The sequence below is a fragment of the Trichomycterus rosablanca genome, chromosome 11 (genome assembly GCF_030014385.1).
Source record: "Trichomycterus rosablanca isolate fTriRos1 chromosome 11, fTriRos1.hap1, whole genome shotgun sequence".
In the NCBI taxonomy this organism is placed as follows: Eukaryota; Metazoa; Chordata; class Actinopteri; order Siluriformes; family Trichomycteridae; genus Trichomycterus; species Trichomycterus rosablanca.
In genome coordinates this window covers 31,058,267-31,075,665 of record NC_085998.1, presented here as the reverse complement: position 1 = coordinate 31,075,665, position 17,399 = coordinate 31,058,267, and the positions used below count along the sequence as shown (strand labels likewise).

The following is a 17,399-nucleotide window of genomic DNA, read 5'->3' as shown; positions in this document are numbered from 1 at the left end:
AGAGTGCCAGAGAGATGGAGAAAGCGGGTTGAAAAATGCATGCGGTTGGCTCATGTGGGGGTGAGAAAGTGTCAAAAAGAATGTGAGAGACAGAAACACAGAAAAAGGAGAATAACTGAGTTAGGAGGAGGAAAGAGAGATTGAGGGGGGAATTGGCCAAGCAGGATGGGAAACGGATGATGCAGTGAGTGTCCTGCAAGGGCTCATGGGAACTGTGAGGACTAACAGGGGCTGGCCCTGAGTGTGGATAATGGGGAGGGCTTGATGGTTAGGCCATGCTGACCAGGGTCCACCATCCATCCAACCTCATTAACACACACACACAAACACACACACACACACACACACACACACACACAAACACACACACATCCCACAAACAGAACTTCGGAAAGTCTACAAAGTCTATAGTTGATCAGAACTGAAAGTTGCATTAAGCTGTCCATCAGACATCAGCCTATATACAGTGGGGGAAATAAGTATTTGATCCCCTGCTGATTTTGTAAGTTTACCCCCTTACAAAGACTTGAACAGTCTATAATTTTTATGGAAGGTTTATTTTAACAGAGAGAGACAGAATATCAACAAAAAATCCAGAAAAAAAACATTAAATAAAAGTTATAAATTAATTTGTATTTAATTAAGTGAAATAAGTATTTGATCCCCTACCAACCAGCAAGAATTCTGACCCCCACAGACCAGTTATGTGCCCATGAGGCACACAAATTAGTCCTGTCCCTGTATAAAAGACTCCTGTCACAGAATCAGTTTCTTCCGTTCAAATCTCTTGATCACCATGGGCAAGACCAAAGAGCTATCAAAGGACGTCCGGGACAAGATTGTAGACCTGCACAAGGCTGGAATGGGCTACAAGACCATCAGCAAGAAGCTTGGTGAGAAAGAGACCACTGTTGGTGCGATAATTCGAAAAAGGAAGAAATACAAGATCACAGTCAATCACCCTCACTCTGGAGCTCCATGCAAGATCTCACCTGGTGGGGTAAGAATGATTCTGAGAAAGGTGAGGTCAGTCCAGAATTACACGGGAGGAGCTTGTCAATGATCTCAAGGGAGCTGGGAGCAGAGAAATGCTGGATATGACCCCAAGAACACCATCCCCACCGGGCATTTCTTTGCCTCCAAACACGGCGAGTGGAGTTGATGCCAAAGAGCTCAATTTTGGTCTCATCTGACCATATCACATTCTCCCAAGCTTTCTCTGAATCATTCAGGTGTTCATTGGCAAACTTCAGACGGGCCTGTACATGAGCCTTCTTGAGCAAAGGGACTTTGCGGGCACTGCAGGATCTCAATCCATTACGGCGAAGTGTGTTACTAATGGTTTTCTTGGTGACTGTGCTCCCAGCTCCCTTGAGATCATTGACAAGCTCCTCCTGTGTAATTCTGGACTGACCTCAACTTTCTCAGAATCATTCTTACCCCACCAGGTGAGATCTTGCATGGAGCTCCAGAGCGAGGGTGATTGACTGTGATCTTGTATTTCTTCCATTTTCGAATTATCGCACCAACAGTGGTCTCTTTCTCACCAAGCTTCTTGCTGATGGTCTTGTAGCCCATTCCAGCCTTGTGCAGGTCTACAATCTTGTCCCTGACGTCCTTTGATAGCTCTTTGGTCTTGCCCATGGTGGTCGAGAGATTGAACGGAAGAAACTGATTCTGTGACAGGAGTCTTTTATACAGGGACAGGACTAATTTGTGTGCCTCATGGGTACATAACCGGTCTGTGGGGGTCAGAATTCTTGCTGGTTGGTAGGGGATCAAATACTTATTTCCCTTATTTAAATACAAATTAATTTATAACTTTTATTTAATGTTTTTTTCCTGGATTTTTTGTTGATATTCTGTCTCTCTCTGTTAAAATAAACCTTCCATAAAAATTATAGACTGTTCAAGTCTTTGTAAGGGGGTAAACTTACAAAATCAGCAGGGGATCAAATACTTATTTCCCCCACTGTAAGTTAAAGGATCTGCTGCTAAAATCTTTGTGCCAGACACCACAGCACACCTTCAGGGGTCTAGTGGACTCCATGCCTCGACGGGTCAGCGCTGTTTTGGCAGCAAAAGGTGGACCAACACAATATTAGGAAGGTGGTCATAATGTAATGCCTCATCAATGTATGCAAATATATCTTGATTATCATAATGTATTTGGATAATACATAGTTACATATTGTTTATAATAAATATACTACTGCAATATCAACACTGTCTGTCTGTCTGTCTGTCTGTCTGTCTGTCTATCTGTCTGTCTGTTTACATTGACATTTTCAGCATTTAGCAGACGCTTTTATCCAAAGCGACTTACACAATGAGTGGAACACGATGAGCAATTGAGGGTTAAGGGCCTTGCTCAGGGACCCAACAGTGGCAACTTGGTGGTGGCGGGGCTTGAACCGGCAACCTTCTGTTTACTAGTCCAGTACCTTAACCACTGAGCTATCACTGCCAGTCGATCGGTAGGTCTGCCTGTCTGTCTATATGTTTATGTCCGTCTGTCTGCCTACCTGCCTGTCTATTTGTCTGCCTGTCTTTCTGTCTGTCCATCTGTCTGTCTACCTTTCTATCTGTCTGTCTATTCATCCGTCCGTCTATCTTTTTGTCTGTCTGTTTGTCTATCCATCCGTCTGTCCATCTTTCTGTCTGTTCGCCTGTCTGTCTATCTATATATAATGTAAAATATAATGTACTGTAAATGTCTCTGTCTGTCTGTCTGTCCGTCTGTCCATCCATCTATATGGTTGGCTGCACAGATGGGTCAGCTTTCCCCAATGCCCTCCGTCTTGTGTTGCTTGTAGCAGACTAGCCCCACTTCAATCATTAAAAAGTAAATTAAACAGTAGTTCGTTTGCCAAAGTTGCTGAGGAAAACACAATTTGACACCTTGTGCTTAGAGGAAATTGGGCATTGTTTCAATATAGAGACCAGGGAACATAAGGCCCCTTATTATCTACAAACACAAGTGCACTACTAAGTTCACTATTCCTTACTGATTTGTCTACACCAGCCAAATGAGGCCTGGAGCTCAAGGTCTGGCATGGACATAATGGGGCAGGATGGGACAGAGGGATGGATAGAAGAAGGAGACTGTGCCCACTGGGCCATCAACTGGAGTGGATATCTTGGCCGGCCGGCCTCGGGGCGAGGTGGACAGTGACCGACAGGGTCCAGCGCTCCTCCTGCTGCTAAATGGACTGACCGGCCATATGCCCAGCACCGCCGGCTGTACATCACTGTCACTCCATGGCTGGGGGTGAGGCTACATGGAGTGACCGCGAGAGTGGGGGGCTTATGGGAGATTTAGGTCACACCATCACCTCACCTATCTCATTTCCTGAAAGATGAAACCGAATATATTGGTATGAGAAGGCTATTAACATCACTCTAACAACCAACACCGCTTCTTCCACCCCCCACTAAGACATATACGCACATGTGTGTGCAGCATGCAGGCTGGTGGCCTATAGCTCAGGAAGATAAATGCTGCAGGGTCTGGGTAGGATGGAGCTGACCCCAGCTGCCCATTGTAGCCTCATTGAGCTGAATTATGCACCAACCTGGCCTCCTCAATCTGTCTGACCCATAAGCAGCATAAGAGATGAAAAGTCAATGAAATCAATTATGCAATTCAGCAGAAAGTCCTAAAAGTGCACCAAGCAGTGCTGAAGAACCCAGGACTTTACTGCACGGGTAAATAAATAAAACACTATTAATATTGTGGCTGTGTAAAATGTCTAGAAACCCAAGAGTTAAGCCCTCAGTGCCAGCTGTCCATAGAGCTCAGCTATCATCCATCACAGTGGTGCCCAACCCTACTACCCTACATCCATGATAACGCCTAGTAAATGAAGGTTAAGTCTACAGTGCTAGTTCTCCTGGATCAATCATCAAGCCTATATACAATTTCAACCAGAACCTAATTAATCACATGGCACCAGGATTCACTATGGGAAGAAGCCGGTGGATGCAGTGTGATGCTTTGGGCAATGTTCTGCTGGGAAACCTTGGGTCCTGCCATCCATGTGGATGATACTTCGACAGGTACCACCTATCTAAGCATTGTTGCAGACCATGTACACCCTTTCATGGCCAAAATGGATGGCTGTGGCCTGATCAGCAGAAGCAAAATGGTTCAGGAATGGTTTGAGGAGCACAACAACGGGTTTGAGGTGTCTCCAAATTCCCCAGATCTCAATTCAATAGAGCATCTGTGGGATGTGTTTGGTGCCAGATACCACAGCAGAGCCTAAACCAGGGGTCTAGTGGAGTCCATGCCTTGACGGTTCAACACAATATTAGGAAGGTGGTCATAATGTTATGCCTCATCGGTGTATATATATCATTTATATGAGGGATCTTCAAAAAGTTTCTGCACTTTCATATTTTTGGTTTTTGGTTGTGTCTGAGAGACTGAGAGAGAGCTTATAGTCCAGATTTAGTGGCATCTGATTTCCACCTTTTTGGATGCTCAAAGAAGCTTTTAGGGGAAGAAGATTTTCATGTGATGATGATGTGAAAGCAGTGGTGCATGTATGTATATATGTATGTATTCGTTCATTGTCTGTTTTACAACTGCTTTAACTTATTCAGGGTCACGTTGGGTCTGGGCAACAGGTGGGAAACAGGTTGCCAGTCCATCACAGGGCAAACACACACCCACACACACAAACACACATTCACACCTAAGGCAATATATTTATATAACATATATATAACTGGGCTTCTTTGTCAGCACCTTTTACTTTTAAAATTTACATAAACTGTTGCTTTATGCTGAGTGGAAATTTATCTAAAGTATTGGATGCAAACCAAGAACCACCAAAAACCAGTCCACCATAAATTAAGACCTCCCGGAACATGGGTAACACTGTCTAGAGTTTTGGAGGTAGTCTTGCTTTGTATGTTATAACATTAGGCAAGAATTAGGGAATTTACATTAATTCATGTAATTATGAGAGATAATATTTCATAAATATGATTAAACACATTCATATGGACCAAATCACAAATAAGTATATCAATTTAGCGATTTCATGTATACATTTATACACGTGATCTTAGTATATTTGGCAACACAAGTCTGCTTAGAGCTACAGTGTATGTGTGCACAGAGAGACAGACATCTGTTTTAAAAATGCTGCATATTGTGAGGAGTTTGTCCAGCTCACAAGGAATGAAACAGTAACCCGGGCTGCTTTCTGATGACCTGTCAGATGCCCACTCTGAACACTTGCTCTGTGCACTTGAGCATGAATCTTTTGGGAATAGAGCTCTCTGTTCAGCTAGAACTTGCTTTACACTATCACACACTAACACACATAAAAAGGTCTGACTGCACTATGGTTAACACTTGACTATTGTATATGTACAGTGTATCACAAAAGTGAGTACACCCCTCACATTTCTGCAAATATTTCATTATATCTTTTCATGGGACAACACTATAGACATGAAACTTGGATATAACTTAGAGTAGTCAGTGTACAGCTTGTATAGCAGTGTAGATTTACTGTCTTCTGAAAATAACTCAACACACAGCCATTAATGTCTAAATAGCTGGCAACATAAGTGAGTACACCCCACAGTGAACATGTCCAAATTGTGCCCAAATGTGTCGTTGTCCCTCCCTGGTGTCATGTGTCAAGGACCCAGGTGTAAATGGGGAGCAGGGCTGTTAAATTTGGTGTTTTGGGTACAATTTTCTCATACTGGCCACTGGATATTCAACATGGCAACTCATGGCAAAGAACTCTCTGAGGATGTGAGAAATAGAATTGTTGCTCTCCACAAAGATGGCCTGGGCTATAAGAAGATTGCTAACACCCTGAAACTGAGCTACAGCATGGTGGCCAAGGTCATACAGCGGTTTTCCAGGACAGGTTCCACTCGGAACAGGCTTCGCCAGGGTCGACCAAAGAAGTTGAGTCCACGTGTTCGGTGTCATATCCAGAGGTTGGCTTTAAAAAATAGACACATGAGTGCTGCCAGCATTGCTGAAGAGGTTGAACACGTGGGAGGTCAGCCTGTCAGTGCTCAGACAATACGCCGCACACTGCATCAACTCGGTCTGCATGGTCGTCATCCCAGAAGGAAGCTGACGTACAAGAAAGCCCGCAAACAGTTTGCTGAAGACAAGCAGTCCAACAACATGGATTACTGGAATGCCCTGTGGTCTGACGAGACCAAGATAAACTTGTTTGGCTCAGATGGTGTCCAGCATGTGTGGCGGCGCCCTGGTGAGAAGTACCAAGACAACTGTATCTTGCCTACAGTCAAGCATGGTGGTGGTAGCATCATGGTCTTGGGCTGCATGAGTGTTGCTGGCACTGGGGAGCTGCAGTTCATTGAGGGAAACATGAATTCCAACATGTACTGTGACATTCTGAAACAGAGCATGATCCCCTCCCTTCGAAAACTGGGCCTCATGGCAGTTTTCCAACAGGATAACGACCCCAAACACAACCTCCAAGATGACAACTGCCTTGCTGAGGAAGCTGAAGGTAAAGGTGATGGACTAAACCCAATTGAGCACCTGTGGTGCATCCTCAAGTGGAAGGTGGAGGAGTTCAAGGTGTCTAACATCCACCAGCTCCGTGATGTCATTATGGAGGAGTGGAAGAGGATTCCAGTAGCAACCTGTGCAGCTCTGGTGAATTCCATGCCCAGGAGGGTTAAGGCAGTGCTGGATAATAATGGTGGTCACACAAAATATTGACACTTTGGGCACAATTTGGACATGTTCACTGTGGGGTGTACTCACTTATGTTGCCAGCCATTTAGACATTAATGGCTGTGTGTTGAGTTATTTTCAGAAGACAGTAAATCTACACTGCTATACAAGTTGTACACTGACTACTCTTAAGTTATATCCAAGTTTCATGTCTATAGTGTTGTCCCATGAAAAGATATAATGAAATATTTGCAGAAATGTGAGGGGTGTACTCACTTTTGTGATACACTGTATATGTATATGAGAGGTAGGCGGCATGAACATGTTTTTAATTTAACTTTGGATTGTTACCACCTACTTAGACACAGCCAATTGTTTTTATGTAAATAACTGGCTGTGTCTAAGGGAGGGAAGGTGGAATGATGAATCACCTCCTTTCCACTGCAACAGACACAGGTCATATACACCGATCAGCCATAACATTAAAACCACCTCCTTGTTTCTACACTTACTGTACATTTTATCAGCTCCACTTACCATGTAGAAGAACTTTGTAGTTCTACAATTACTGACTGTAGTCCATCTATTTCTCTGCATACCTTTTTAGCCTGCTTTCACCCTGTTCTTCAATGGTCAGGACCTCCACAGGACCACCACAGAGCAGGTATTATTTAGGTGGTGGATCATTCTCAGCACTGCAGTGACACTGACATGGTGGTGGTGTGTTAATGTGTTGCGCTGGTATGAGTGGATCAGACACAGTAGCGCTGCTGGAGTTTTTAAATACCGTGTCCACTTACTGTCCACTCTATTAGACACTCCTAGCTAGTTGGTCCACCTTGTAGATGTAAAGTCAGAGACGATCGCTCATCAATTGCTGCTGTTTGAGTTGGTCATCTTCTAGACTTTTCATCAGTGGTCACAGGACGCTGCCCACAGGGCGCTGTTGGCTGGATATTTTTGGTTGGTGAACTATTTTCAGTCCAGCAGGGACAGTGAGCGCTGCTGTGTCTAATGCACTCATACCAGCACAACACACACTAACACACCACCACCATGTCATTGTCACTGCAGTGTTGAGAATGATCCATCACCCAAATAATACCTACTCTGTAGTGGTCCTGTGGGGGTCCTGACCATTGAAGAACAGCATGAAAGGGGGCTAAGAAAGCATGCAGAGAAATAGATGGACTACAGTCAGTAATAAAATGGACAGTAAGTGTAGAAACAAGGAGGTGGTTTTAATGTTATGGCTGATCGGTGTATACTGTATATTAAATATCACTAGGATATTATCTTACAGTGAGGCACGACTAGTATGCATGTCGATGTGTGTGTGTGTGTTCTCGTGTGTGAAAGCGCATGTGTATAGCAGGGTTTATCAGCAGGTGGTCAGACGTAGACTCGTTACTAGCCCTAGAATGTACTTCGTCTTCTCCTTTAATTCCTTCATTAGCCCTGATTCGTCTCACATCTGCATCTCTCACGACCCACACGGTCCTGCCCCGAGGTCCACTGTACCCGCCCGAGCCCGAGTTACAATAAACAGCGCTAACAGCCTATTAGCAGGATTTCAGCTCCGATTTGTCACATTCAACCTGTACGTCATAGAGAGTAAATTGAAGTGTAGAATATATGGGACTAACCTGGAGCTCAGTCTGGAAGAAGAACTTCTGCGGACACTGGGAGCAATCGTAGATCTTGTCCTCCTGTCCGTGCACGGCAAAGATGTGTTGCTGAAGCTTATTGGCCTGGACAAACACTGGGGAGGAAAGAAGAACATGATTTTATAAAAACGTTGTCACTGCTCGCTCAGGAAGAGTGATGTTAGATGACCAGTGAGGGGAGCGAATGATTAAATTGGTGGCCGGTCATGTACTATAAGAGAGAATCACACCACAACTACCAATTTTAGCGCGGGAGAATGTACAGTCTTGTGAAAATGATGCAAGGCAACACTCGGGGCAATAAGTTCCCCGGCTCTTTGAGAGAATAGGGGATGACAAAGAAATGGAAGAGATGATGGAAACTGTAGGTAGGCTAAACTATGCCCTCCAGGACTTGCTGTATTTATCAATAAATCATCGTACTTTTTTTTCCTCGGGATTTTCAATTCTGTTCTTGTGCATTTCTCGACTTTTTTCATTTCAGTAAACTTACCTTTGCTATGTGTGTAGAGAGTATAAATTATTAAGGCTCCCAGGAGGAGAGACGGTCTCTCACTTATTCATAAGCCACACAGGAATAGAGTCGAACTTTAAAAGAGGACCGAGTACCTACATTTTGTAAGGGGGAAGCAACCAACATGGAAAGAGGGAGCAACCATGAGGATGTTTGTAAGAGGGATGAATGACGGGGACAAATGTACATAATTTGACATCCATGGTATAAAGCAGACATGTCAAACTCAAGGCCCACCATCTGGCCGCCTAGTATATAGGACGCACACCGATGTAGAAATCAATTACAGCCACCACTTTTAATCACTATAATCAGTGTGGTCAGTGTGCACATTGTTTTCCTGAAATACCTGAAGTGTACAATTAGATACATATCTCCCCTTAACAACCTTAGCCTTAACAACACAAAACACGTCCTAGCGGATTCAATAAATCTGTGAGTTATTTATTATTATTATTATTTTGGCAATAATTTTTCTAGTTCCTGTTTTGTTTAAACTAAACTCTATAAACTCAAAACAATATTTAAAATATACACAAATAAGCTTTCAACCTTTAAGCTTTTTGCAGTATCCATCTTGCTATAATAACTACAACCACAGTGCAAATGGAGCATTAAGTAAGTATCTGTTCTTCCCTTGTAACATCTGACAAAGGGCGCATTTGTTCTGCATTAACACACTGCAGGCCATAAATGAATCTATTTCCATTAACTAGCCCCAAAGGTCAAGATGTAGAGTAACCGGCACACTTCATGCTGGTGTTATTTTGTACCTGTTTGCATCTGTTTTTGCACCCATAAGCTCTTGGTAAATGAGTGCCAATCACAATGTGCAGCACAAAAGATGGGAAGCGCAAAAGTCACGGCTAACAGGGTAGATTTAAACACTCCAGCCAATAATGTTGACAACCTCAAATAATGATTTCTGATTCCCAATTGTTAGCTGACAGGCAGTTCAAAGTGACTTTCACAACATACCTCCGGCCACACGCACACCCAGAAGCCGTTTAGCGTAATGTAGAAAGAAGGTTTTACCCTGGAGAGAGTGAACGGATTACCCTGCTTCTCTATAAACCTGCCCTTTATTCTCTGACCTCTGCTAATGCTCGGCACAATACACACAATCTAACACTCACACACACATCGACTCGACTCACCTGAAAGACCTTCAGAAAGGTTTTATACAAACATTAAGCTTCTTAGCGGTCATTCTGTCCATTACGATGGGCTACAAGCAGGGCTTGAGATGAATTTGTATCTCAGCAGCCACGCTCTGAGAAGCAGATGTAACGTATCGTTGACACACAGTGGCACGGTGGCTCGGTGGGTAGCACCATCACCTTACAACGAGAAGATCCTGGGTTTAATTACCAGGTGGAGCAGTGTGGGTGCTTTCTGTGTGGAGTTTGCATGGTTGTTACATAAAACAAAACAGAACAAAGCAAATAAATTGCTAAATGTGAACATGGGTGATTGGATGAGTGATTAGCAGAAAAGGTCCTTAAGGTGCTTTTAAAAAAACTTTTACTATTTATTTATTTATTTATTCATTTATTTGTTTATGTATTAATTCATACATCTGTTTATGCATTTATTTATTTATTTATTTATTAATTGATACATTTATACATTTATTCAATTATTAATTTTTTATTCATTCATTAATTTATTTGTTTATTTATTAATTAATCCACTTATTTAATATATTTATTTATTTATTCATTTATTTCTTATTCATTTATCCATTTATTTATACACTAATTTATCCATTTATTTATTAATCCATTTATGTATTAATGTATCTATTTATTTATACATGTATTTGTTTATTTATAAATTCACCCATTTATTTATTTATTTTTTATTCATTTTTTTTATTCATTCATTCATCCATTCATTTATTTATTAATTACTTCATTTATTTGTTTATTCATTTATTTATCTATTTATTTACTCATTCATTTATTTATTACTTCATTTATTTAGGTATTTATTTATTTATTTACTTATTCTTTATTCATTTATCATTTATTTATTTGTCCATTTATTTATTCATTTATCTATTTAGTTATCCATTTATGTATTTTTTATTCATTCATCCAATTATTCATCCATTTATTTATTATTCATTCATCCATTTATTTATACATTTATTTATTTAATCATTTATTTATTTATTTATTCATCTATTTATTTGTACATTTATTTATTAATTCATCTATTTATTTAATCCATTTATTTATTTATTTTTTATTCGTTCATCCATTTATTTATCTATTTATTTACTCATTGATTTATTGATTTGTTTATTTATTCATTCACGTCTTTGGACTGTAGGAGGAAACCAGAGCTCCTGGAGGAAACCCACACAGACATGGGGAGAACATGCAAACTCTACACAGAAAACACCCAGGCAGCTTCACCTGGGAATGGAACCAAGAACCTTTTTGCTGTGAGGTGACAGTGCTACCCACCGAGCCACTGACTGACTGATTGAAATATTTATTATGTACTAATAATAATATTAATATTATGTTATTATGTATCACATAAATCTGTGTCCAGGAGAAACATTTGGCACCATTTTGGCATTCGTCCTCGACCCGTGCTAACACATTCTCTGTAATATAAGGTTCATTTTTAAAATAATATGGCTTCTCCTTGCTCTACTTTCATCACACCAGCAGGCTAAGCGGGGGTAGCAGGAGTGGTACAGTCTGCCCAGGAGGCCTCCAGTCCCACCAGGCATCTCAACAGGGAGGTCAGTTCTCATTAACTTCATGGTGAACGCAGCATGAGAGCTGGACTGACCGAAACACCCTGACTCCTTCATTTTGACCTTTATTATCTATCCTCTTCTGCCACACAGAACCTGTCATAATATTTTCTTTTAGAATTATGTCCATAGAGAAATATATTGGCTATGAGTTATAAAGTGAAATATATAATAAATGTAGTTTTATTTCACAGAATTGAGTGGACAAAAGGATTAATGGTAGGGAGATTAGAAAGAGAGAGAGAGTTTATGAGCCTAAAAGGTCCCTATAAAATGTTTGGTTGCTTAAATCTTATATGTCGTAGTCATTTATAACAATACAGATTTTTGCTTTGACCTTGATTGTTTTTGTCCAGCCAATTTAGTCACTGCCTATTCCTGTACTACAACTGCTTCATGGGACTGGACATTGGTAGCCCAGTGGTTAGAGCTTCTAGTGGTTACCAATTAGAACTAGTTAGAATCCTAGTTCCGCCATGCAGCCACTGATAGGCCCTTAAACAAGACCCTTAATGCTTTCAGCTCCAGTACTGTACTGTCCATGTGTATACACCGATCAGCCATAACACCTCCTTGTTTCTACACTCACTGTCCATTTTATCAGCTCCACTTACCATATAGAAGCACTTTGTAGTTCTACAATTACTGACTGTAGTCCATCTGTTTCCCTGCATGCTTTGTTAGCTCCTTTTCATGCTGTTCTTCAATGGTCAGGACTCTCCCAGGACCACCACAGAGTAGGTATTATTTAGGTGGTGGATCATTCTCAGCACTGCAGTGACACTGACATGGTGGTGGTGTGTTAGTGTGTGTTGTGCTGGTATGAGAGGATTAGACACACCTCATTGTCATTGCTGGACTGAGAATAGTCCACCAACCAAAAATATCCAGCCAACAGTGCCCCGTGGGCAGCGCCCTGTGACCACTGATGAAGGTCTAGAAGATGACCAACTCAAACAGCAGCAATAGATGAGCGATCGTCTCTGTCTACAAGGTGGACCAACTAGGTAGGAGTGTCTAATAGAGTGGACAGTGAGTGGACACGGTATTTAAAAACTCCAGCAGCGCTGCTGTGTCTGATCCACTCATACCAGCACAACACACACTATGTTATGCAGTGCTGAGTCTGTGGTGGTCCTGTGGGCGCCCTGACCATTGAGGAACAGGGTGAAAGCAGGTTAAAAATGTATGTAGAGAAATAGATGGACTACAAAGTGCTTCTACATGGTAAGTGGAGCTGATAAAATGGACAGTGTGTGCAGAAACAAGAAGGTGGTTTTAATGTTATGGCTGATCAGTAATAAAGGTGTTCTATTTGTCCTTTAACACCTTAACAATTTAATCATAAAATCATTCAGTCACTCAGACAGTAAGCAAACAAGTGCAGACAGGAAGAGATTATAAACAAACTCATGCGTTTAATTGCCCACGATCAGGGGCTGCATTAAAGAACATGTGCAAGAGAGCATATAATGAAGAGCAGTTGCATTTCCAGTGAACACAGACCTAAGCAACCGTGTGTTATTATGCATCATTACCCTACATGAATGAGTGCAATTACACACGTTCGGATACATGACCAGACACTGTAAGTGATTGCTTTGTAATTCGTGTTGTGTTATACATACGTGTGTGATGTGCGTCCACAGATATATCTTTTTTGTCCCTGACCCTATGCCCTTAGCACCCTGGGTAAAGCCCCCTTACCTGTGAAGCAGACGGGGCACTTGAAGGTGCCGCCCATGCCCTCGAAACTGTGCTCGATCAGGTGGCATAGGAGCTTGGCCGGAGAGTCAAACATCTGGTTACACAGCTTGCACTCGTGATTGATGCCTTCCTCTGCAACCAAAGAGCACATAATACAACAGGTTACACACACAGCGGTGGGATCGGCCCGAGAGAAGGGAAGGGAAAGGAAAGGAGGGGCGTGACCGAAAAAATGGACAATCGTAATTCAAATCTGTGCCAACCATAATTTTATACATGATACTTAAATCAAAGTCTTCACTTTTAGCTCCGACCAGTCTGACCATCCTACATTCACCTTCCAACCTCCTCCCCTCCTCCTCTGCCCGGTTCTGTCTTTTTCCCGACCGGTAATTGCCTGCCGCCCCCAAGCGCTGTAGGTACAGTGCCGTCCCCCCTGCCCGCGGCTCTATTTTAAGCCGTCCGGAGTGACATCACCGGACCCCATGCCCATCCATAGCAGGACAGATGAAAGGTGGGCGTCAGGTCCTGGCTGGGTGTCTTTGCTCGCTTCTTATCACCCATACGCCACACAGGCCTGAGCTCTGCCTGCCTGCCTGCCTGCCAGCGCTCCATCACAGTGCCCATCTCCAGACCCCCACCCCTGCGCACACGCCAATCCCCTAGTACACCAACTTTCAAGATGATCTGGGATTGTAGAGACACCATTACGGATTCCTCTGAGCTCCGGTCATGGGCAGGGTTAATAAACTCGATCGATCAATCGAGGACCCCTGCCGACATATCGTCCCGAAATGCCTTCCTAAACCACCACCTGTGATGATTCCAATCTAGATGTGGCTCGAAGGACATCCTAATCCTGTCTGAAAGAACAGGGAGGGAGAGGTATTGAGGATTATAAGGTGTGGAGATTTCTAGGTTTTGGTTTCTCCTTAAAGACATTGGATGTGGAAGGTATGTTCTGCAGTAGGGAGCATCGGTAGGCTAGAGGTCAGGATTCAATGCCGTGTGTCAGGTGGCTTTCGGAGGACATTTTATATGAGCCGTGGTGTGGCAGAGAGAGTGAGAGGCTTCAAATGAGCTTGAGGGAGGGAGGAGAGCGCAATGACACCAAAGAGGAACATTGGGGAAATGAGAGGGGTATGGCAAGAGGAAAGGAATTCTGCTAAGGAAAGCAGAAAACAAAGGGATAATTGGGCTGTCCGGCCAAAAGTAATGGTAGCTAGGGGGGCCGTATCTGTCGTTGTGTGTCGTTTTCTATGTACTCTTGTCTGTGAGACCTGCTGTGGTTTGATCGGGCACTGAGCAACATGCTCCATCATCTCTTTTTTAGCCTCGGCTGTAACACTAAGCACTCCACTCCAGTGTGTGTGTGTGTGTGTGTGTGTGTGTGATTACAGTGGCTAGTCACCATCAACCAGTCCCATGTTGCATCTCATGGAGCGTATTTGATCAGTGGAGCTAGCAGGGTACGCTTTGGGATGGAGAGTGCGGTACTACTGGCGAGCCATTCTACAGCTTAACACACGTACACATCAAATAACGGCTTCTGTATTATAACTGCATACAAGCAGAATCAACATAAGCCTAATAAAAGACTCAAGAACAGGCTGCCAAAGATGCCATCAACAAAATGGCAACCATATCAAAGCAGACAGTTCATGATGCCTCGTTTTTTTTTCTGCTGGAGGCAGTAGAGATGAGGGCTAGTCGACAGCTTTTCTAAAAGTACAACATATTCAATTTCAGTCACTGCTGAACAAAAGACAATAGCACAAGGTTGGGGAGCTAAACTGATTGATGGATCGATCAGCTAACCAGAGTCAGAAAACTCCACCGGAGCTGCTTGTCAGCAGGACAAGAACATCACAGCCTGACTGGAGAAGCGGCGAGAGACACTAAACACCTAAAACACTTATAATTTACAGCATTATTACCCTGACTGAGAAAGAAGACCTGATTGTTTCATTACAAATGATACAGGCAAGAAAAAATGAAATGCCAAGATAGGCCCTGAGATCAATCTAAGATTCGCTTAAACTGATGACTAAATTCCGCCAGCTAAACCACTCAATGGCTGGTAGATTGGAAGAGGTCAGTTTCTATCCCAATACCAATCCCTCACATCACCTGCCAGTAAAATTATGCTGAAGATAATTACACTGAAAGAGGACAGCCAGATGTGCAAGCAGGATTTAAAAAAGGTGAAGAATGTGAGATATTACTGCATATGTATGCTGGATTACAAGAAAGCCAAGGAATTCAAGAAAAAAGTGAAGATTCATTTATTACAGCAAAATAGTTAAAGGTAAAGGAGGAAGAGGATGGCCAGTGACAGGGTAGACGGATACAATTAGAGGAAAAAGAAACACGCTATTAAGAGGCCTGAGGACACACATAAACAGGATGTTCTGAAGAGAGACTAATCATAGGTCAACAGGAGTCTTAATTAACTTGACGGCACTTGAATTAATAAAAATAATTATTAATAATAATAATAATAATAATAATAATAATACAACTTCTAAAGAGAAAATTCCAGATAATAATAATAATAATAAAACTATAACAACAATAATAAAAATATAATAATAATATAATTTAAAAATAAATAAATAACTAAATAGTAATAATTATAATAATAATAATGTAATAATAATAATAATTTAATAATAATAATAATACAACTTCTAAAGAGAAAATTCCAGATTATAATAATAATAATAATGATGATAAAACTATAACAACAATAATACCAATATAATAATAATATAATTTAAAAATAAATAATTATCTAAATAGTAATAATAATAATAACAATAATAATATAATAATAATAATGTAATAATAATATAATTAAAAATAATAATAATAACAATAATAATAACAATAATAAAATCATAATTATAACACCATAATAAAAATATAATAAAAATAAATTAATAATAATAATAATTCCAGGATTTTAGGAGAAATTAGTTTTGAAATTCTTAGCAAAAACCTTTAAAACAAATCAATAACAAAATTATGGCTTAGGCGTTCAGAAAATGAAGCTATTTTTATGTAAGCCTCTGAGAAAACGTTCTTTTTTGTGGCCTCAGTGACACTTAGGACATTTGATTACCAGAACTAGCTGGGTACACTAGACCAGCCAAACCTTTAGTCACAGTTCCTGAAAGTGTTTTAGCATTTCTGAAAAGGTTCCTGCCTGGTTTGATGATTCCAGTGGTGAAAGGCAAGACATAGAATGAAAAGCAATGAGTAACAGCAAGGAAATGAAAGGTTTGTGACCACTATAATATATGAATGTGCAATTAGTGCTAATAGGTAGTGGACAGAGCAACAGGAAGTAGACAAAATTAAACAGGCTTTAAGAAGTGCAGAGATGCATTGTGGGGTAGGCAGTAATTATGTATCATTTCAGCTTGTTATTCCACTAACAGAACAGACCTTCATCCTGCATCATCACTGCAGTGGCTACTGCTAGTGCTCGGCCAATGTGCTTTCAGGTAATTGACCACTGGGATCCAGGAGGAGTTCTGTTCGACATGCCTATATCTGCACACCCTAACCTCTTCAATCTTCCATATTCCTCATCCTGTACATTGCTTATTACTTCCTCCTCTACCCTGCTTCTCTTTTTCCTCCCATCACCCCCCATAGTGTGCTCTGGCACATAAATGAGCTGTGTGGATGGGAGCAGTGGCTCCCGCCGGACTCGGCCCCTCTCGCCCGGCCCTAAGGCCCTGCAGCTCCGGCCTCAGATTGATGGGCCGGATGGCGAGCGAGGGAACGAGGGAGAAAGTCGGGAGAGAAAGGAGAGGGAGGTTGGAAGAAGAAGGGATGGGGGCCAGGGCAAAAAGAGGGGTGGAGGCAAACCGGGCTTCTCTAGGGGGCGAGCTCAAGGTGTGTTGCTATGGCAACTCGAGGATAGAGAGCAGGGAGAAGCAGCAGCACGCTGAGCTTGACCCGTGCCGGTGGGGGTGGCAATGTGGGCCAAAGCAGAGCACACACACGCACACACACACACTGCAGAGCTGGAGGGGT

General features: G+C 41.9%; 1 protein-coding gene across 3 annotated transcripts in view; it reads right to left on the bottom strand.

The window, feature by feature from the left end:
- znf423 (zinc finger protein 423) overlaps nucleotides 1-17,399 on the bottom strand; it is a 245,230-nt gene that overhangs the window by 21,277 nt on the left and 206,554 nt on the right. For all 3 annotated transcript variants that reach the window (XM_063004163.1, XM_063004165.1, XM_063004164.1), the window contains 2 exons: nucleotides 13,353-13,484; nucleotides 8,335-8,450 (listed from right to left, as the gene is read on the bottom strand). In XM_063004163.1, coding sequence (XP_062860233.1) covers nucleotides 8,335-8,450; nucleotides 13,353-13,484 — 248 coding nt within the window. The remainder of the gene's footprint in view (nucleotides 1-8,334; nucleotides 8,451-13,352; nucleotides 13,485-17,399) is intronic.